The sequence below is a fragment of the Haliaeetus leucocephalus genome, unplaced genomic scaffold (assembly GCF_000737465.1).
Source record: "Haliaeetus leucocephalus isolate CR32 unplaced genomic scaffold, Haliaeetus_leucocephalus-4.0 Scaffold555, whole genome shotgun sequence".
NCBI lineage: Eukaryota > Metazoa > Chordata > Aves > Accipitriformes > Accipitridae > Haliaeetus > Haliaeetus leucocephalus.
Window position 1 is genome coordinate 16,853,887 of NW_010972991.1, and position 23,234 is coordinate 16,877,120.

A 23,234-nucleotide genomic window follows, 5' to 3' on the forward strand; every position below is an offset into this window, starting at 1 on the left:
TTTTCCCCAGAGTCACGAAGATATAAACATGAAAAACATAGGTTTGGTGGCCAAACAAAATACCTGAGCATTTTCTGCACAAAGCAAAAAGAAATACCTGCATCTCTTTAAAGTATCTGTGGTGAAGTCAATTGTATTTCTGTACCACTGCATGCAGGATGCAGCATTGGTTTTAAGACTTAATACATTGCTTCAGGTTAGACAGAGGTATCTACAGTTATATGTGGTACAAAAAAGTGACACGTTTGCACAGGTATATTTATTTTTTCCTGTGTTTACAGTGCTTCAGTTGTTAATTTTAAACCATTCAGAAAGCACAATTTCATACCAATTTTACATACTTTACATCACAGTTTAACATTAACACAATTGTATCTACTAAATCAAATGAACAAAATGGCCATGAACATTTACACTATTCTTCTGTAAACAAGTTTTTTTATAAACATTGGTAAATGGAATTAACACAGACCACCATATGAAAGAGGAATGAGCTTTTCCTTAAATAAATCACTCTGTTTATAAATACTTCAATTCTCTCAATATACATTTACAGACATAATTGATTAAAAGCAGATTACCTACACTGTTCTTTAAAAAGAAAATGTCTAGAGATGGACCACTGTGTGTTAAACTCACCTAACATAAGAAGCAAGCATATGATTAGCAGAGTGTTAAAAGTATTACGGTACTTCAACCTTACTTCTGTTTGTTTACACCAACACTGAGAAGATTGTCATGTTAGGGAACTTTTACTTGAATTCGAGCAAATTACAATCGATCTTGTAGTACACATACGGGTAGTACTCCTGCTGACTGAGGTTTAAGCCTGGAATATCCATAGTCGCCTGCAAATAAAGTTTTGAAACCAGTTATACTCTTACAGTTCAGAAGTAGATGAAACATTCATATGTTTTAGAAGCAAATAGGCCAGGCTAGACTTCAAGCTTAAATTTTCACATTCAAGAGACTGCTTAAGCAACAAAGTTAGAATTTTGACAAATGAGTAACAGTATTTTTCAAAATTAAATACAAGTGCTTTTTCAAAAATCTAAGTAGTTTTGTATCAATAATTCAAATCTGTTGCTATAGTAAACACCGCCACTAAATGGAAGGAAAAGTACTGCAATTCTGTTTTACTACTTCTAAACACAGACAGTTTATGAAAAGAATGTTATAGGATGGTGAATGATCCAGGAAGTTACATGAAGTTCTGCACCTTTAATTTTCACATTAATTCTCTCACATCCCCTTTCCCCAAAAAGGCCTGGAAATACTTTGGAAAAATATTACATGAAATATAACATTAAGAAAGATTTAAAATAATCTTTTTAAATTCAGATAAACTCACTGTGTGGTCTATCTTTTGTTCATCTTTAACTATGAAAAGCACTACTTTTCAATACAAAACAAGTTATTAGAATAAGCCTCCCAGCAAACCAGTTTTAAACATGAAAATGAAACCTCTACAGATGGAAAGGATGACTCCATCTTGGCATCAATTTGGCCTCCTTCAGCAAAGAAGGGCAACTATGTTAACTTAAAAACAAAGACAGCAATGCAACAAAAAAAAAAGTTTTTTCAGTATTAAGGCCACTGTTACTGTAGACTGAGGACAATTTATGTATTCCTTCTGGGCTCGAAAAAGGTATGAAACATGTTCAAGTTCCTTAAGCCTAGTTTCAGATCAAAGTTGACTTTGTTTGAATTCTTTGAAGATATGAGTATGTATACAGTCTACGATATCTTTCCATCAGTAGTAGGAAAGAATGCAGTAAGAAGAAAACATGATACTTTTATACCAGACGGCTTGTCAAATGCATTGGTTGCAACTTTAAATACCATCTGCTTTGCAAAAATGTACAACAGAAGTGGCATTTTTATAAGGAGACATTATTTTCTGTACTGTGAAAGAATGATGGAGAATATGGAGAGATATACCTTTTTAATAAATCCAATAGACTGGTTTTTGTTTAAACAGATTAAACTTAATATTGAAGGCCAGTAGCAGTTACAAAAATACTTACATCAATGATAGCTGCTGCACTGCTGTCAAGGTGCTTGTATAAGTCATACAAAACCTCCCTCAGTTTCTTCATTGTTTTCTTATTAGGCTGAAGCAGCATTGCCTGGAAGTTAACTGGCAAACCATACCTGAGGAAGTCAAGCAGAAAACGACAAAAATGCTGGAATAAGCCTTATTATATCTTTAAAAGCAGAATCTTATTTTATTTTGAGAAAGAATCCTATTGCTGAAGAGGAAATTCTGCTCATTTTTATTTTTGCAAGACCATTCTCTTTCTACACTTCATAAGGCATCAGTAAAGTAGAACTTCTTTCTTCAAGTTTAAAATAACAAAACAGAAGTCTAAATGCTTTTAAAATCATTTTAAATCCTTGAGTACTTAGCACAATTCTCAAAGTTACCTGAAGTCTCGGACTAAGTTTTGAACATTCCAGTTAGTTTACTTGCAAGACTTTGCTTATGCCACTAGGTGGAGAATCTAGTCTCTACTAGGTGTATGGAAACATTTGCCAATATTCAAATCAAGCTCAGCTTTCTTCCTTACTCAAGTTTGTCTTCAAAATAAGCTAGTAGCAGCTATGAAACAGACTAGAATGCAATCTAATGTGATTTTTTTTCTTCTTTCTCTCCTCTGGTTGTGTCCTTTATGATAATTTATCAAAAAGGCTAAAAAAACCCTTTCTGTTTCCTGACTAAGGCAGAAGTCCTTTCAACTCTAAAAAGAAAATCCAGGTCCCTCCTTCTGCAGAACAACTACAGCTGTTCTTAAGCCAACTTAGTAACTATACTTCTGGATAGGTATGAAGAAAAAAGCAGAGAAATTTTATAGTTAGAATATTGAACAATTTAATTCTGAAAAGTTTAGACTACAAAATTCTTAAGAAAGGCATGTTTTAAAGAAAAAGCATACATTGCAAGATGTCAAGCTATATTACTCAAAGCCTGAATACTTTTTATTCTGAACTATTCACATTTCCCACTTAAATAGAAGATACAGCAAGCTCTTTTTACAAGCAGCTCATAAAGCAAGCTAAGAATCAGCAGAAATGCCTTGCTGCAATTTACAGAGTACCTGTAATTCCTAAAGCACTGGTGGAAAGACTGTACAAGGGGCAAGATACACAATTATCTACCTCAAATATTCCACAACTGGCAACAAGAGCCATTGCCATCAACTATTCTTACTGTCCTATTTCTTGACTCCTGCTTCCCGGAAGAGTGGCATTCACACACCTCAGTTTGGTAAGCCCAAGCCAGATGTAAATTCTTACGAAGTCTAGGAAAAAAAAGCACTATTCAGGTCTGCCTCATTACCTTAAAACAGATTCAACAAAAACTCGTAGTGCTTTCACATGAATCCATGCAATGAAAGCTTCACTGAAATTAACTTTCAGCCACCGAACCAGAGGACCCTGTGAAAGGGAAGGGGGGAAAAAAAAAATTATGTTATTCAAAATTCAGAAAAAAATTCAGCCCATTAAGCATGTTTGAGCAGATACTCAGTATCTGTACCATGATAACAAAGACAGCTTAAAGGCAGAGTTCACTATAGTCATAATGGCTCAAGGGTGTTTCAATACTAAGTAAAGAGAAATTTAATGAGATTTCTGTTGTCTCTTCAGTACACCATCTCAGCTGCCGTGGGCTAACTGTATTAAGGACCATTTTAGTAATATCTGATTATTTCATTCAAATACTTGTCTGTTTTCAAACTTAATATATTATCAGCTGGAATATCAGCACTTGGTTGAACACAGTGAGGAGCATTTGTGCTACAGGAAACTCAGTTATCCCTGAGCAGACTAGCTCGCTGGCAGGCTGACCATATCATGTCATTCTTGCAATGCTTTCTCAGAATCACAAGTTCATGAAATTGTTACGTAGCAATAACAAGTCTTAGATGTCTCATGTTTCTATAATGACTAGTTTATACAGACTTACAAACTGTTTCTTCTTGTCAGTTGACAGTCTATTCATTTCTTCTTTATCCGCTTTCATCTCTTCTTCATTATACTGGAAGTCACGGACCATAAATCTGCATTTGGAAGTGAATAAAATCAAAAGTGGCTATCTAAAATCCTTCAAAGCATGAGAGACAGAACACACACAAAATAAGCCTTACTTAAATTCCCTGGCTTTATGCTTGAAGTCATCCACTGCCTTCCTGAACAAGGTGACGTTACAAAGATAACTGTCTTGATCCTCGAAGAGTACACTACACAGGAAAAAAAAAGTGTCAGAATTAATAATATTCAAGTCACCACAGATCTGATATACAGTAGATTAAGTTGTACTTTATTGCTACTAGGCAAGAACTAGGCAAGAACATTAATGTAGATAATCACATGGGATTACTTCCCAAATTAAACACTTTATACAGAATGTAACTGAAACTTTAGCGACTGCTCTTATTACTCCCTTTGTAAAGGATGGCAGTTTCCGTTTTGTATTCAGAGACTTTACCACTCAAAACCACTTCATACATGTCTGGCTATTTGTTCAAGTTAAAATTATTTTACAGAAAAAGGAACTAAAACGGGTTTAATACTGAAAAGTTTGGGCTACAGAGTTCTTACAAATGCATGTTTTAAAGAAAGAGGAAATGGATTTAAAATAGAAAAGAACACAAATTAAAAGGACATAGCTTGGTAAGAAAAAGTGTTTCTTAAGCTGTAAAGATGACCCCTAGATTGATTATTTTATAGTTCAAGACAACACTGCTTATTTTGAGACATCACCTTAGGAAAAAAGCTTGCAGAGATTTAGACTGTTCCACAGCGTCATATTGTCTTCAATACAAGCATTATCCAACAGTTTAACAAGTCAACTCTTAAGCTATCCCTAGATCATGGTTTCCCAATAATTCAATAAGAATCATTAGCAGATCTCCACTAGGCTTAAGTTGATCCAACTCAAATGTGAAGTTAGCCAGAGCAAGTTCAGATTTTATAACTGGCATAGAGCTGGTAATATCAGATCTACCTGATCAAACCCTTACTCTGTCAGTTAAAATTAACAACATAGCAATGCTTTGTGCTACATGTTGACTTTATTTTCAGCGTGCTTACAAGATTGCTTAAGTGGCTTAACAGTACTATCAAATCCTGGCCTCAAGTCTTGCCCATCACAGACACCAAGCACCAGCGTGGCACCGAGGACCTTTGTGAGCCCGATAGAGACAAGTTACTTTTCTTTGCACACAAGAAAACCATGTACACTTCCAGTTCTTCATTCTTTAGCAGCTTTCAAAGAGCTTATGTAACTTGTTTCAAGTCCTCTGAGTACAGGCATAAAGCCTACAGGCTAGCAGCTAGTATTTGTTGCTAAAACCCACCATTCACTAACTGGAAGCTGAATGTGCCTAACCTGGACTAGATTGACTTTTCAATTCTTTTACTCTTCCCACATAAGTTAATTTTATAACTTTAACCCTAGAGTTAGAGATCCTTTGACTTTTTCCTCAACTACAACATAATCAAGCTTGATCAGATATAAAGCTAGACATTTTGACAAGTTTTTGACCAATCTTTAAAATTCAAAGTGACTATAGATAAAGAATACTTATAAAATATAATACATGGAAATATGAGATTTAGCATTTAACAACTTACTTGCTGGAACGTGGTACAACCATCTCTGCTAGTGTTTCATATTGCTTAACCCAGTCATTATAATTTAACCTAGAGAATACACAGGTTATAGTCAGACTTTCAGTACTGTAGTAAGAAATCTTAGCTTAATGGATCAATTTAAAAAAAAAGTTAAAAACTTTTAATCATCACATCTTCCAACCCAGGTGTAGGTTGTCAGAAATAAACAAGACATCAGGGACAGTCCTCCTCATGCTGTTTTTAAGATTATTGCTAAATAAACTATAATGATAGCAAAAGCAACATATTTTATCTTCAGTCTTTATAAGTTTACAAGTGTAAAATTTTTGAAATCAAAGAACTATGAAATTAAATTAGTCATCATTAAGTACAGATCTCAGGGGACCAAATGGACTTAACTGTCAAGATTTATCAGAAACTCCTTATGTAACTCTGCTCTTCTGAGTTACTAATAGGAATACTTTTTCCACAATTACAAACGGGTTCCCCAGAGTCCTGCACTTTCCTGAAGGACCACTGAGAATTTTGGAAGCCCTACCTTTCTGTAGTTGAAGAGGTTCCACCCTTTCAAAACCAAAAACAAGTCAAAGGTAAAAGAAACAAACAAACAAACAAAAAAAACAGTCGAGAGATACTAACGACCTGTTTTCTGCTAAAGCCACTGCAAAACTGTTTTGCATCACCAGAGTTTTACATGTGACAGAGACTACTGCTTCAAGTGATAACCAGCCTACTGGTTCTCTTTACAAGTTAGAAGCTCTGTTTGTTCCCAGCTCCAGAAAGACAGTCTAGTGCCATTTTCTCATTTTACAAGAGTCTTAAGGACATCTATATCACCACTTTCCTTGGCCAGGGGAAAAGGTGGATTTTCTGTTTTTTGAACATTTCAGAGAGAAACAACCTGTTCCCAGCAAACCTTTGCCATGACATAAGCAGTGTTCCATTGGTAGAGACTTAGATAAGGAAAAAAGCATTGTTCTGGCAATCTGAAAAAGTGCAGAGCAAAGAAGTAGAGTTCACTTTGCTCACTAAGTGGTGAAAGCCAGCATAGCCCTAACCAGGATAATTCAATCACTATGCCTTCTAATGCAAAACAAGTCATGTTTTTACTCAGTACTTATTATTTTCATAAGGACACCTTCTGCAACATGACTAGCCATGGCTAATATTACATAAGAGACATAAGTCCAATCTCCAGTTTCTTAAAGAGATTCAGGAGCACTCAGCATTCCTTATGATGAGTTATCATGAACAATGGAATACAGGTACACAGGCTCATTTGCCTCTACTAAGCATCCAAAAGTTTGCATTAGTTCATCCAGGGAAAACCCAAACAAATTCAGATGTCCTTTCTCACAATATTATAAGGTTGTGGTATCTATTATTTGATTTAAATTTCTTATTTTATTCTGATCTTAGGACAAACAATAAACTTACTTCGGTACAATCACTAATAACGTGACCAAATATTCTGAATCAAGTACAAAGTCCTCTTTCTTTACAATATCGGCAAGGCTTCTGGTTAGCAAGCTTCCCCTGCAGAGAGACAGACAGAGTAAATACATGTTTAAGAATTGAATTCATCTAGACAACAGTTTCCAATGCTTGACAGCATAACATTTTCAAAAACATATTTTACTTAAGCATTCACTATTAGCAGAGCAAACTAAATGTCCTTCTATGCATTTTATATCTTAAAGTCACTTAAAGTTTTTATCAGTAGCTCCACTGCTGTGTGTCATTTCCATATTCCAAATACCTCACACACTTAAGAAGCCAAGTTCTCTTTTCAAAAGTAATTTAAAACCACAAGAACCATTAAAATCATTAATTGTGAAGTCTAGTATATGAAGCCTCAGAGTTACAACTGACCTAGTACAGACCTACATACAGAACCTCAATAAAAATTTAAAGCGGCATATTGCCTCCTATTTACAAAAGACTAAGAACATACACAGATTTAATGGGGTTTAGCTAACAAATTACCACGGCTGAAGATGAAACTTAAGGCTGACTCAAAATGGCTATTATTAGTATGACCCATGGTTCTGAATCAGCTAGCAAGCTTGTACCATTAACTGTAATGGTAGGGTTGGGTCAAATTAATCAACCATATTTGCACGGAACTACTGTACCTCAGCTGTATTTCAGATAATCATCACATGTACATGACAAGACAGCACGCAGTCCTTGTTTAATTTATTATATGCATGTATGCAATAGCTGTCTCTCTGCTGGTTAATTTTGAGGGAAGAAACCCAGTAATATTGATATGCTTAAAGCACAAATTGGAGTGAAAGGAAAGAATTCCTTGTTTAGACAGACACCCAAGTAGCAGTGTTACACACCACTTTAACAGCAAGCTTCTCTCAAAAGCTCCAGCAATTTATACTATTTCTACATGGGTTTGTGTATTTCATAACTGCTTATCAATCAAGTGAGCTATTACCAGCAAGTTGGCTGGTAATAAATGTTCTTTTATGACAGCTGCTATTCAAGATTGATAAACACCTAAAAAAATACATTAAGCTTACAGTCTGTACCTCTTAACACGTTATTAAGTTTTCATGGTTAGATAACTTTCCTGTGCTACATTAGCAAAAAACAATGTGACTCACGCATTCTTTCTTTCCAAATTCTGAAGGTTCCCTTTCAGATTATTGTATGCCGAGGCTCTTGCTTTCAGATCATTGTCAATCTGGTTTACTCCCTTAAAGATAAAAAGAAAAGGAACAGTGTCTAAAGAACTAGAACAGGTTTTAAATGACTTCTCAATTTCAAAACTTAGATCTGCCAACAAGAACTTAATGAAAAATGCACAAGTTAAAATATTTATTTCTCTAGTGCTCGGCAAACCTCACTCAAAGCTCAGAAAACTCTAAAGTTAGAATTCCTTTAAAGGAAAAATCAGCCAATAATAAAAGTTACACATGCTCTTCTGGTATCCTGCTGCATCCCAGCTGATCATTACTCCATCACCTTGAGGCTACCACTCTCCATCTCAGCTGACAGGAGAGATCATTTGAAGTTTACCTTCCTACTGTGATAAAAGTATACTTGTGAACACTGGGTAACATTTCCTCCAGCTGTTACCTCACTTCTCATTATACTTTTCCCCTCACTAGAGTTTCAGTGACAAGAATGATGGTACAGTTTTATGAGTAGCAAATCAAGAATCAAGTAACCCAAAACGCTAATGCTTTGCATCATCTACAACTTAAGAAGACACTCTGTTGCACTTGTGTTTGCCTACTGCAACTTGCACCTTTCCTTGAGATGAACAGCCTTGATCACTCAAAGATAGAATATCAACTAAATGCATCATCTGCCTCATTCCAAATGGCTGTTACTATTTACAGTTCTAAAAATTATCACAAGTATTTTATGTCTCCCCCCCCCCCCCAACAGAGCTATTTCCTATTCTGTATGTTTGCACAGGAAAATACAATAAATTATATCACCATATCCCTTCACAAAGTCATCTTTTATGCTGCTGTTTTACCTTGACAGTGGCTTACAACTATAAAGAAAAATCTGTTTTATAGACTTTCTTAATTTAGTTAAAACTTATGTATTTTGGAATGACTGAAGTTGAACAGGGCCAGTTCCAGGGTAGACAGATAAACAGTATTTCAGACTTGAATCCAATTTCTTTCAGACAATACATACATCTGTTGAGTCAATTAGAGGCAGCATTCTATGTTTAATGTCACTGGCAGCCTTCAATCATCTTTCAAACTTTCATATCAAAGTTCCAACTATTTTAATGTTTAGACTCACTCTCACATTCAGCTTGCCATTGCTACTCAAGTAAGTCATCTTTCTCAAATCCATCTTCAAGGATTAATTAGAATGATTAGCAAAAATTATTTACTCCCAACTAGGTAACCTGGCAGCAAGTGGAAGAACACAAAACAAATTAAGCAATTAGTAGGTCTTAAACATCCAATCATACTCCTGTCAGCGTGTACCCTATACAAGGAAGTATTTTAATAATCAATATACTCAGTAGCAGCTGGAAAACTGAAAGAACATGGTACCTTATTGGTCTGGCATTGGAATGCTGCCTACTCCCTCCTTTACTGCTTCCTCGCTATGGCATGTAGGTACAAGCATATAAAAATAAGCAGGGACAAGTATCTGAATACAGTCAAGGGACTCTCCCTTTATTTGGGCTTAGACCATTGACAAAACGTTTTGTATGCCTACAACTCTTCAGCTTGGGGATCCAGATATGATTTTATTTCCACAAAATTAATCTCTCTTAAAAGCAACATCACTTAGTTATATAGTGACCTTGCTTATGGTAACACATAAGTTCTCTTGTCTGTAGCAGGAAGAAGTCATTAAAAGCCAGAACATTCTGGCAGTTTCATTTGGCAACTTGTTAACGCCTTGCACCTTTACAGATACAGCAATGCTTTAGACAAAATACTCTGAAAATAAGACAATTTACTTTTTAAAACAGATGAGTAGTTAAGGTTATTTAAATTCTTTGACTGATGTAATCTTTTACAAAGCATGTGGAACATTTCAGCAGGTGTCACAAAGCACACATCTTCGTGTAAACTTTTTTATACTACAAGAAGTGGCACTAATTTTTTTTTTTGTACAGCTAGCAGACAGCATTAGGGGAAAAATTAATCAGAAGCTATTAAGCTAGTATCTTTGTGCATGTGGACTTTTTCCCAAACTGACAAACTTCCCCTCCACCTTTTCCAAGGATCAAAACTTTCAACAACAGTCTAACTATGCATTGTTTAATGACAACAAGCAAAAACCATTGATACAAAACACAGCCTTTACGAACCAGTTCTGTTCATAGTTTCCTAATTGCCAATACTCTAATTGCACTCATTTGTAAAGTCAGTAGCCTTTTAAAAGATGACTGCTTAGACAAAAGCCTCTTACTGCTGCACTGGCTGGAGTTTACTGTAAACAAGAATCAGCTTTGCTTCCTATTAAAATGTTAGAGAACACAGAACCGCAAACAATGTCACAGCAGAGCTCTTGAAAATATATTTGTGTAAAACTGCCAAATGAAGTGATAATACAAACTTTCTTTTGGTAGTAGAATTGGTGGATAACTTACAAATGCCATTGCAAAATGAGGCAGGCTCGTGATACTGCTAAAGAAAGTATCAACCTAACATAGTTGGCCTATTTCTACACACAGCAAAACCCAGATATTTAAAGCCCTTACATAGTCATTGGCAATACATGAGTGTCATCTTATAACTATACAATTGAACTGTTGTACTTCACTAGATAGCTGAGTTGCTGAAAATGTTGGACTAGGGCTCTAAGGCTATTGAGGTTGTCTCTTTGCATAACAGTCTTACAACTGTAATTTCAAATACAAAGAATGACTAGATTAAGTGACAGCTCTCACGTGGCACAGGTACCATCTTCGAAGTCTTCAGTATTGACACTGGGGTTCACAATACTTCTGAAAGTTAAAAGCTGAAAAAACTTGATGGATAGTTTCAGTAGATTTCCTTCTATTTTAAACGTTTCCAACACTGCTACTCTGACAAACTCCCCACTGCAGTTGCCATTACTCTCACTTTGGCAGACATCAGAATCTGCTGCTATAATGAGTGAGGAGGATATAAAACCATACAGGAAAAGTAGTATCTCATGATTTGACAAGCTTTTCAAGTTAACATCAACATGTCAAGAGGCTTCACAGATTTTAATTAATGCAGCTGTATCAATTTTCCTATACCTTTATGTTAATCACATGACAAAGTGAAGATTTTAACTGTCAGGACTCTTCAAGTCCTGTGACATTATCTCCTAGGTGTCACTTCTACAAGAACCTAAGTCAGTTTCAGTCATCCTCCTTTTCTCCACTTTATGGACACACATCTGTGGCTCGCAGCTGAAAACATTTTGTAAACTATTTGAAATTAGATTTATTAAATGTGTCCCTGAAGCTGTCCCTATAGAAGACAGGTACAGCGAAACTTGCAAAGAAATGGAAACCCTCAACAGGGTGATTCAGGCTGAACTCCAGCAGACCTGTTTCTCTGCATTTAGTATCCAGCCTAATAACTCAGTGAGGTCCCTAAATTAGATGAAGAATGTAATCCAGTTATTTAATTTAAAGTTCAGGTTTTGGACTACAACTTCGCTGCAAGCAGATGATTTAGCTAGCAATCTCCAGGACACAGCACAACATGCACTGAATCCTTGATAATATTTCAATAAAGGGCATATCCCTTCATGTTCTTTGTTACTTTTTCAACAAACTTAATTGCCACAAAAATAAGTTCTCTACTATGGCAACAGGCAAGTTCCAAAAATGAGACAAAACACAGCTGAAGACTTTTTTCCCCCTTTTTAATTCAGTAACTTTCACTCCTATTCTAAGGCCAAACCAAAGGAAAGGAACTTTTTCACGAACCTCCTTTTAAGACTTGTAGAAATCACTTCTCCCTGTCTTATGTTCTCTCTGTCCCTCTTTCCCCACCAAGTTCCTCTTCTCCCAACTTAAACTTCGTGCCTATACCTGCCAAGTAGCTACAGTAAACAGCTGAATGCTTCATTCTGATACCTTCTTCTGAAGAAGCAAAAGCTTATGTACTTTAGTGTCAGATATTAAGATCATTATTTTATATCTGTGGGAAATTTTTAACATGCAAATCTTAAGAGTCATAAGACAGTCAGTCTTCCTCCAACAAAACTCCACACTGCAGATGTTTTCTAGGAATAGTTGCTAAGTGTAATTTGTGGAGTAAATTCAAGATGCAGTGATAGCCCCAAAGAAAATATCAAAATGAAAGCGTTAGTTGCATTCTCAGTCAGGTATGTATCATATATTAAGATTCTGTAATCTGCAAAAATTTTAAAATAATAGTTTCAGGAAAGAAATTAATATCTAAAGAATCTGCAGTTACAGCAAAGCATGAGTCTGCCAGCACTTACCCCATCCCCACCCCGATTATAGTTCCCACATATCCATCACCAAAGACTATCCCTATAGGTACCCAGAGCAGTTGCTTCTTTTTTCCAGGTTCTGTATTTTATTGACACAGATAATTCCAAGAGCCAGTTTGCAGATTACAGAAAACAGAAAAGAAAAAAGACTGAAAAAGCTGGGAAAATATTACGGCAAATGTAGCTTACAGAGAACTCTTTCACTGTTTGAATACAGTAAGTCATTGCTGAGGACCCTATCTATGCTCACAGCAAGTACAAACCAAATGAAATCCCCAAAGTGCAAAAAACTTTACCAAGGTAGAGGCGGGGGAACACCCGTGACAACACTCAAATAAGCTTTCCTTACATCTAACACTGAAGGCTTATTTTTCCCCTCACAATTGAGTGCCATAGCTTTCAGAAGGTATGTAAGTTCCCTGGTTCACTGCTAACAGCCCACAAAGTTTGAGAACATCAGACAAATGGCATGCCAGTACAGCAAAATTTAAATGTAACATCGTTTGCTAGCTATTTATTTGTTAAGTCAGTGATCTTTGGAAACAAAAATCAGCAAAGACAGCATGATGGCATTCAGGGAGCACTCTCCAAATCCTATTCCCATCCTAATATTCTTTGGTTACTAAAACACAGATGCTGCTACCAGGTTCACTACTGCTGTTATTAAAATTACATGAAGCTAACAAAAACAGACAAATAGCTTTGAGTACCAAGTTTTGTGCATAAATATGTCAAGTTCAAGTAGGAAAGTTTTATAAAACAAATTACCTTACCTTTGCAATAATTTCTGAAATATTCTTCAAGGATTGCTTGATTGGGTATTTGGCCATATCCCACTGGAACCTTGTTATATAGGTGACCAAGTCAACTAAAATTTTAAAGAACTTTATTAAGACAAACAATAAAAAGACTGATGTATTATATTCCATGTAGGATTGGTGTAACAGAAGAGTACTGTAACAAACTGTTTGTGGACCTTCACATGTGTGGACCCTGTTGCTTAAGAAATTTGAAAATAAACAATCAAGTTGTAAGTTATCCCTGACCTCTGCCTTCAGATACTGGTTCCTCCACCTCTGTAGATCCTAAATTATATTTACTACTAAGTCAATAACGGCTGGAGAAGTACAGACAAGACCAACTATTTTTTGCTTTGTGTGAAAAATGGGTGGAAGCAGTGAGGGTTACGATAGAAAAAAAACAGGCAAAGATTATGCGGCTCACCTGAAGCAACTGTTTTGTTGTTTGAAAACAAAATATTGATTTAGAGACCAGCGCAACTCTTAACTATAATAAAATGGACAAATATTTCCATGACACAACTCGTTTTATAAAGACATTCTATCATAATTCGGGAACAACCGAGTATTCCAGCACAGCTTACATAAAATCATACCTATTCAGATGACAGACTAATACAAAGAATGTTTACAGTAATCAGTAATTTTTATGTTCCACCAGAGACCAGTGATGACAAAATACAGCCCTAAAGGATCAAAAGGCTTCTATAAGTGAGTATAACACATAAATCTAATTTCTTACCATTCTGGATCCTGTAATTTGTTTCAGTGCAAGTGACTCACAGAAAAAAGTACTTCCACATCTAAACTAGGCTTTCAGAATGTCATACAGAGAAGCAGCATTCAGTATGTTCCAGGATCATTGCCTTCCCTCCTACACTTTTAGGATGCACATATCATTAACACTTTACCTCCATTAGCCAGAAGATTTTCCTGAACTTTATCTTTACTGTCTTCTAGAACATCAGCCATATACTGGGCCACTTTCTTTACAACACTGAAAAATGAAAGATAAAGATATGAAAAAAATAATTAAAAAACCCTGCCATTTTGAGAAATACCATTTATGAAAGATATCTGAAACTGCCTGAGATTGGATCAAAAAAGGAAGAGCTGATTGCTTTACTCACGAGCTTTTCCAACTTCTAAAATACATGCCAGAACTTTATTTAAATCCTTCTCTAGCGTTGCTACTCAGCTCTCAACAAAGTGAGGCTACTTCCCTCGCCTCCAAGTAACAGGGGTTCACTTCAGGCATAATCTCACTATATTCCAATCTTTTTTTGAAGTCTGTGGTACTTCCAAAATCATAACCCCTTTCTAAAAATAGAGAGTGAGGTAGAAATCGTCAATAATCCAAATTAAACACAAGGCAACCATGACAATGAAACACCAAAGATAACTGAAGAACTATGGAGAAACCCCAGCCCTAAGCCCACATGAGATCTGACACTCAGGACCTGCCTTCCTCATTAGAAAAGCTACATTTAATATCACTCACATGTGCTGTGCCAAATAGTTTCCTTTTCTATTTAAAAACAACTACTTAACACTTCTCTCCTTGAAACAGAAGATGGCTCCACAAGTTCTCATTATATGAAATTTTGTTAACATTTGCTTAAAATCACCTTCAAAGGACCACTAGTTTCTTCAAAATGAATAGGTTTTGCATTTTGATATTAATGCTGTTTAATCATCTCTGTGGATTAGGAAACAATGTGGTTACCTTCTCCAAGTCCGTAAATAGTACTCTAACTTGCTAAAAGAACAGTTTTTACTCCGTTTCATCTTCACTTCTACAGCTGTCAGGCTCAATTCTTAACAGTTCTCCAGGACCCAGCAGCACACAGCACTACTATAGGGAGAACCATCCTTCATCAACGTGTAATGTCCCTCTATTCCACAAGAAGTTCAGATACTAGGAAAAACAGCAGCTTAGCTTTCTGAAATCTTAGATTGCTGACTGCCTGCAGAGGACCACTATGAAACAAAAAAAGCTGGAAATAACCTGTGTATTACTAGGACTCAGCAAACGATCACGCCATTATTCTAATATTTTGCATGCTAGTAAAAATAAACTGTTACCCCTCCACAAATGCATCCAGTTTAGCCAGCTCATCTGACAAACCAACCAAAACATCCAGTGTGCCAACCTAGAATGAAAGATCAAAATGCATTAGCAATAGTATATAAACATAGAAAGATAAAACCAACTTACAATTAAAGCTGAACAGGTACCTTTGCAGAACTACATAAAATACTGCACTCTAAGATTTCAGACTTGCTGATATAACAAAGTCACCCTGTGTTTCATTTGCTCAATATACCCCTAAAGCACTACTGTATCAGATCCAACTCACTCCAGTTTGGTGCAGTTTCAGTCCTGCACGCCAGCCATCTAAAACATGTTAAAACAAATTTTACATTATGAATTGGCTGCATTTCCCACAAGTCGCTTGCTTCAGCATTTGATTTACTACTTTAGATCAAATCTGAAATTTCTGTAATCAGGTATCTCAGTGCTGGAGGCGACTAGAACATGAAAACTTTGAAGATACAAGAGTACTGCAGCAGTTAGACCAGCACGAGCCTGGACTTTTTGCATCTGGAGTAATGGAACATCTAGCTTGTCTACAAGCTTTCACTCTTTCTTCCATAATTTCATGTAATAACCTAGAACAATACATATACCTTTCTGGGACCAGGATGATACCTTTTTAGACTCTGTACAACTCAAACATGAAAATTACAGCACAGTAAAACACTCTGTTTAGCTCTTTCATAAACAAGTCTCAGATGGGTCTAAGACATCAAAAAGGGTAAAACCAGTATAGCTATGCTCAAGTTAAACAGCCAAAGGGTGATTATTTTTAAATAGGTCATATGATATCAGTGTTTCTTTGGTTCTCCCCAAGTACTTACATATTTGTTCATTCTGTTCAATGAAAGTAGGAGATACCTCCAGAAAGACAACTCCTCTTATCTTTAATATTTTAGCTACTAGTTCATATTTCTTGCTGAAATATTATTAGGCATAAGTTAATCATCTTACTAGTCAAGATGCTATTAACATCACTTTTAGTCTAGCATCTTTGTTCTATATATTTGACCACTCAACTTCACATGATTCCTGTTCTCTTTAGCCTTGAAGCAGAAAGGAGCGCAATTACTTAAGTAACATCACAATCAAATTGCTTTCCATGCCCCACCTTCTTCTGAGCTACATGCAGAATAAGGAAGCTAACATTTTGATTAGTCACTTACAAGCCACAGGACAAGTAAGTCTTTAAACAATAAGGCTGCTGTTCAATGAAGACTAAATCACTGTTTCAATGAGTTTTAACTAAAGATCTTACTCCTTGAACAGTTTTACCAGGTCCACAGAAGCCAGACTATTTCCGATTGTATATAAAGTATACACAGCTTCTGTCCGTTTTAGGAAGCAGAGTAGAAACAAAACCAATCATTTATAACCCTAATGGGCCACAGCAGTTTTCAGTGATAACTTTTCTAAATGCTGTAGGCACCCTACAGTTTGAAAGGCATCCTCACGTCCAAGGATCTCCTGTGTAGTCCCTCTTCTTACCTCTACTAGTGTATCCCTTGAAATAACTCAGGACAGTCTAAATGTGAATATAAGTTACAGCAGCTGGAAGATCCTCTTAAAAGACACACTAAAGCACTTTGTGCCCTGGGCCCATTTCTTAGCAGAGACAGGAACAAGGCATCACGCCACATGAACTTGATCTATTCTGTAGACAGAGATTGGTGGCATTTTTTCCTCTTCATTTTGATATGCTTTGATGAGCTTTCACTCAGTAAATTCAGCTCACAGTTCTTGTTTAGGAAACATTTGTGTGTCAGGATAGACCTTTTCCTAATGAATACACTGGCTCATAACTTTTCCATATCCTGATAATTGTATTTAACCAAAAGAAACTGCTTTCAGATTTTGTTTCTCTTTGCTTCTCACTGTCACAGTTCAAACAGTTTTCTTCCCATTTTCTATAACACACATTAGCAGGTCACACTGGAATGCTCAGCCAGAGACAACCACTACTCTAACAGAAGAATATTACTTCTGGACAAAGAAAAGGCAGCAGCTGTTTGATCACACCTGTATTTTAAATTGAGCCTTTTCACTGCATCTCAGCCAGGAAAGTAGAAGCAGACAATTCAGAAGTAAAAAAAAAAAACCCAAAACAAAACACAACAGAAAGCCATCAAAGGAAACCATTATCATCTGAATACTCAGATCACAAGTCTCCATTTTTCTTCTAATTTTATTCTCCAGCTAACTGCTAGCAGTATGAGGTCAAGAATACCATCTCTGGAAAAACTGCTGTATTAGCTGAAAGAACACAGCTTGCTCAATCTTTATAACTTACAGAGTGAAGAATTTTTAACTTAGAATTTCAGAAAAAAGATAATTGTTGCCTAAATTATTTTTAGATCCACACATAATCATCAAAAGAAGTCAGCTGTTCTCTCTACAGAGTCTGCAAGTATTCCCCATCTACAGTTTTAGTCTAAAGAAACAAAGATAATGAAAACCAAACATACTTCTAAAGGACATGAAATGGGGCTTACATACCTTCAAATCTGGAATATTGAACTTTGAATTAGTAGAAAGATTGTTATTTTTTGTAGTTGCTGCATGTAGTTTCTCCCATGTCTGTTGACAGGTTTTTTCCCCAGGAGCAGAAATCAGCCAAAACTCGGTCATCTTTGTGTCTTTATCTTGACGCTTTCTGCTTCTGAATACAGAGGCAAGATGCTAGTAGAAGGGAAGCAAGGCAGGGCACGGGGGAGGAAGAAAGAATATCTGCCATTAGTTCAGGATTCAAAGCTTTGCCTGAAGAAAAACATCTCATTCCGTGTTACTAAAGTGCAGTTCCAGCCACCGCAAGAGATTTTATCAAGAGCATCACGTGGTTCCAAATTCATTTTTTCCTATCTTCCAAATCACATTTGCACAGTTGGGAAGTCTTTTTCAACTGCCCATCCTGCAAGTTAAAGTGTGCTGAGTTTGCAACATTAGCATCTTTCAACCGCAATTCCACAAAAGATTATAAGCAAACAATCTAACTGAAAATAAATCCAATAAAACAGGACCCAAATAATATTTTCACAGCTGTATATATTTTCCAGCATCTGTACAACAGAAAACATAAGAGGAAAAAAAAAAGCCACAAATTTCAACTCTGACGTTACAGCTTTTCCAATCACTTTTCAGATTAGGACAGTGTTTTAAAGCGAGTAAATGCCTAAAAAATATTTAAATGCGATAAGCTTTAGTTTATTCTTTCATTCAAAGAAGATTCTCCTGGAGCTAAAAATTTCAACAAAAAGGAGAACACTTTCTAGTCTTGGTATCTCTGTTGTCACTGCAGACCTTCAATAATGTTACGCATACTGGCATTAGTCAAGAGAGTATCGGTACTAAATACAAATTATGTTGAGCTACTTTGCAAACGAGCTCAAGAAGTTAAGAGTATATATGTTCTTCTGTCACTAAGAAATAGAAGCTGGTTGAGAGTTACTGGATGTTTTTAATAAGAGAGTGAAGAACAAAATCAAAGCGTACCTTGACAGAGTCTGAATGTCAAATTTTGATATTTGCAATGTCTTCTGTAGCAGCTTTGAAAGAGTAGAGACTAACCTACATTTTACAATGAGCACAGACTAGAGCGCTCAATTTTTTTTGAGCAAGAGAATCAAATATTGCATTTGTAAGAATTAATACACAGTAGCAAACTTTGCCCAAAATAACACACATAGGTCCTTCATCTGTGTAATCATTCTAGGGTCAACAAGTTATCAAGGGCGTTGAAGTTGAAAATGAACTAAAGAAAGGCCTGTGAGCTGATTTTTTTGTTCAGCTACTCAGGAAGCCTAAAGCTGAAGAAAGTTTACCAACCGTTAAATTAATATCATGAAGCACGTCTTGTCACTGGCATAACAGCCATCCTCCTTCAATTAAGGGGCCTTTTTTCTAACAAGGGATGATGACATCCAGTTATCGAGGCTCCTGATACCCCACACTCCATGATGTCTGACACTGCATTACCAGGTAGTAGCACAGCAGTGCTAGAATGCTAAATACAGACAATGCCAAGGCAGGTACAGATATTTGAGAAATCAGAATATTTACAAGACCAGACACATGTCCCAGCCCCCACACAAGCTTGTCCAGCCTGACCCAGCCCAGTTCTGGGCACTCTCCTGTGCTGGGGCCACACACCTGCCCAGCTGGTTCTATTCAACAGCAGAAAGTCGAGGACCTGAAAGTTACCTGTTCTCTCCTCACTGGCACTACTCTCTCTTCCCCCCTAACAATTTGCCAAAGCAGGCTGGAAGAAGGGATAAGGGGTTCTTTGCTTCTGGAAATAGTATGGGTGAGAAAAGGGGTCCTATCTCCGAGAAGGACGGGTGAAAAGACTGGGTCTGCTTCCTCCCCCGTGCTGTGGCCTTGACTGTTGGGGGAAAGTCTACGAGAGCAGAATCAGAGAGTGGGTGAAACCCATGCCAACAGCCCCTCAGGCACCACTGGCCCCTCATGCTCCAAAGTGCATACTGTTAACATTCCTTGGTCATACCATACTGATGATTTTGGTATCAGGAGGTATCATGAAAAATTAAAGCAACATCAGTCATCACCATGTTACACAGCTTCTTTGTTTAGGGAAGCACCGACTGGATTATCTCACGTAACAGGCCTCCACGGGACGTCTATTAATTATCAACAGTTTGGAATGAAACAAAATTTCCCCTTATTCAGACTACTTCAATGCATCATCTTAACACATGTCAAACTCTGTGAATCCATTGCACATAATGTTTTCCTACCCTTCACTAAACTCTGGCCCTATAAAAGACACAGCCAAGTTTACAGTAAACTTCACTCATGCGGGGAGCCACTACAGCTGACACGCACAAAGTGCTTAAGCTTTAAATTGGTTTTTGTTTGGATTTGACTAGGCTAGGACTAGAAGAGGCTTTGGTATAAATGTTGGATAAACAAACTAGTTTAGGTGGTAGTGGCAGAAGCCTGCAAATACCCAAATAAAAGACAGAAGACATAGAAATCCAGAATCAGATTCAGTAAGACAGATGGAACATTGCATTCTCATGCTTTCCACTAAAACATAAATAGCCCCTAAAGAATATGTATAAAGTTTCCAGAGATTATATCACCTAAGGAAACAGTTACATGTTTACAATGACACAGTCTCATTCCCTGTATTACAGATTAGGAAAATCAGCTCACCATTAAAAATCTAAGCATCTTTTCCCAGGAAAAAAAAATAATAAATCTTTGACAGACACATTGCAAAGAGTAATTGCTTTCAATAAGTAGAGTTTTCCAATCTTTTAAAGTTAGTTTTCAAAGACCAAATGTTCAGACTTCATATGATGACTACAAGTCTATCATAAACAAGTCTGAAATTACAAACACCTGACAGACTTGCAGCTTTTCATGCTTAAAACCCAATGAACTAGAGCACTTCATGATTCCTTAATATCAGAGGCAAAAAATGGATTGTTCAACTGAATAACCAGGGTCTTTTTCTACTGCTCAAATTGAAGAGGCACAGGTGGAACAGCTGTAGCTCCCAGGAATCATTAAACTAGCAGACCTCTCTTCTCTTCCTCCCTCACTGTTTTTGTCTGTGTGGTTGGTTTTCCTGAAGCTCTGTTTCATTTCTAATAGCCATGGGAAGTAACATGTTTCCCTATTTCATGTACCCACTCAATAGAGATATTGTCAAATACATACAAGGAAAAAAGCCTGGTAGAAGAGTTTTAAATGTTTGTATGTTTGTTTTACGTGATGGAAGATGGAGTTTGAAATCAGAACTATGGGGAATACCGAACAAGAAGTGAAGAAAGGAGAAGTGCTACAGAATGGTAAGAAAAACAAAAAAATGCTAGTCAGACAAAAATTACATACTGACCCACTGTAAAATGAAAGCCATGAAATTTAAAGAGAAGGACCACAGAATAAAGCAGGAGATACTAAGCGTTCAAATAAAATCCAGAATAAGCAATAAGAATGGACAAGTGAACTGTTGTTTACACTGTGTGCCTCGATGACCAGCACTTTTTTTGCAATGTACTGTTGAGTAGAATTTGTCATAGCATAGTTTCATTTAATCAGTCAGCTATTTTTGTTATTTCAATTTTCTGATGTATGTTTTTAAGAGAAGAAATATTCATAAATGGATATCCGCATACATAAATGGAATTGTCTACAACACGTAAATCTATCAATTTAAAAACATTCAATACTATAGCATAAGTACAGTTAATCAAGCTAACGCTTTCAAGGTGGTGGTTTTTTCCTGAACATTGTCCATGCAGTATCCTACCACACTATGATATTAAGTGAGTAGAAATTATGGTCCTAGTTCTACTGAATGCGGGTAAAGCCACCTGTCAAGGAGTGAAACTGCTTCTGAGATGCCATTGTAAGCATTTTCTGGCCAACTTCAGCAAAAACTGTTTGCTATACAACTGTACAAAGAAAAAAAAGTCTGGAAAATGAAAAACAAAGTTTATACAAGAATCTCTCTACAGACCATGCTGAAGCAAAGTTCAGGACTTCCAGGAACAGGTTCTGGAAATCCAACTTTACATACAGCACTGAGCTAGCTACCTTGATATTTACGATTCCACAAGTCATGACATTACTATTTCAATAGTGAATGACCAAACCATCCGTATCTCCAAACAAAAAAAAAAAAACCAGAACCTTGCAAGACCAGCAGTCCTTTGACCCATCTTTATCTTGTTCAGTACTCAGGAAGAACGCAAGTTCTCATTTATAAGGGCTTAATACTAGAAATTCATTAGAACACATTTTTCTCATCTTAGATTCAACAACTGGGCAGCATCCCAGTGTTTCCCTTCACACTTTCTCATAAGCATACCCGCAACATAACTCTGAAGTGTAATAGTCTTCCCTGTGCCCTTACAAAGAGATTTAAGTAACACAAACACGTTGCCAGGATGTTCTGCTAATCGAATAAGCACAACTCATCTACAGAATGCTTGAAATATTTCATCCCTTGAAGCTTTCCCCTAGAGCAGCTGGTTTTGAACCCTAACTGCTCTAATGCCTGAAATAAATTTGATACATTATTTAAAATGTATTTTGCATTACTCCCCGTAATTTATACTGCTTAATTTCTATGTTATTAGGAAAAATTGATTTCCAAAGAAAAATCCTTCATGCAGTATACCATACTATAATCTAAGCAATGAAACCGCTAAACGGTTGCTTCAGTGCTGTACCTGGAAAAACACAGGTTGATGTCAAAACAGAACCTCAGCTAAGACATTTTGCACTGCATTTTTCAAAAACAGCAGGTCTAGGGGCAGGAGACAGCTGTTTCTTCTTTCCTGTTTCGCTCAGCAGGAAAGCTCGATTTACTAACGTGACTCAGAAGTCTCCCGAAATCCAGCACAAAGTCCCCAAGACGTTGTTTCTTCAAGCTCGCTCTCAGAAACCACCTCTGACGCTCGGCGTTTGGCCCTCACTGCCTCCACGTTTCACAGGCAGAAGCGGCCACAAGGAGGAAGCCAGAGCTACGCCCGGGAAGATTTCACAACGGGGAGCTCGCATGCCCCGTGCAGGGGCAACCCGGGGCTGGCTGGCTGGCACACCGGGCGGGGGGAGCTGGCTTTGCTCTCCCCAGAGCCGCTGATCTGGATCACAGGGATTAGAGGACCGTCCCGGTAACCCGGGCAGGCACCAGCTGCCCCGGCAGCCACCGGCGCCGCCTCCCGCGACGGCGCTTTCCCTCCACCCTCCTCCGCCAGACAAAAACTCCACAGCGGCAACCTCGCCCC

At 37.0% G+C, this 23,234-nt stretch overlaps 1 protein-coding gene across 2 annotated transcripts in view; it reads right to left on the reverse strand.

Moving 5' to 3' along the window:
• Window positions 1-237: 237 nt before the first annotated feature.
• The window catches only part of ATP6V1C1 (ATPase, H+ transporting, lysosomal 42kDa, V1 subunit C1), a 28,088-nt gene continuing 5,091 nt past the window's right edge, over window positions 238-23,234 (reverse strand). Inside the window, exons 1-13 of one of the 2 annotated variants that reach the window (XM_010577019.1) lie at window positions 22,677-23,228; window positions 17,974-18,156; window positions 15,465-15,532; window positions 14,291-14,376; window positions 13,353-13,447; window positions 8,256-8,347; window positions 7,075-7,173; window positions 5,638-5,706; window positions 4,149-4,241; window positions 3,968-4,061; window positions 3,341-3,438; window positions 2,028-2,154; window positions 238-848 (exon numbers count right to left, since the gene is read on the reverse strand). In XM_010577019.1, the coding sequence (XP_010575321.1) occupies window positions 753-848; window positions 2,028-2,154; window positions 3,341-3,438; window positions 3,968-4,061; window positions 4,149-4,241; window positions 5,638-5,706; window positions 7,075-7,173; window positions 8,256-8,347; window positions 13,353-13,447; window positions 14,291-14,376; window positions 15,465-15,532; window positions 17,974-18,105 (1,149 nt within the window). In that variant the 5' untranslated portion in view covers window positions 18,106-18,156; window positions 22,677-23,228 and the 3' untranslated portion in view covers window positions 238-752. Of the gene's footprint in view, window positions 849-2,027; window positions 2,155-3,340; window positions 3,439-3,967; window positions 4,062-4,148; window positions 4,242-5,637; window positions 5,707-7,074; window positions 7,174-8,255; window positions 8,348-13,352; window positions 13,448-14,290; window positions 14,377-15,464; window positions 15,533-17,973; window positions 18,157-22,676; window positions 23,229-23,234 lie in introns of those variants that run through there. The other variant, XM_010577018.1, reaches the window with a different exon arrangement.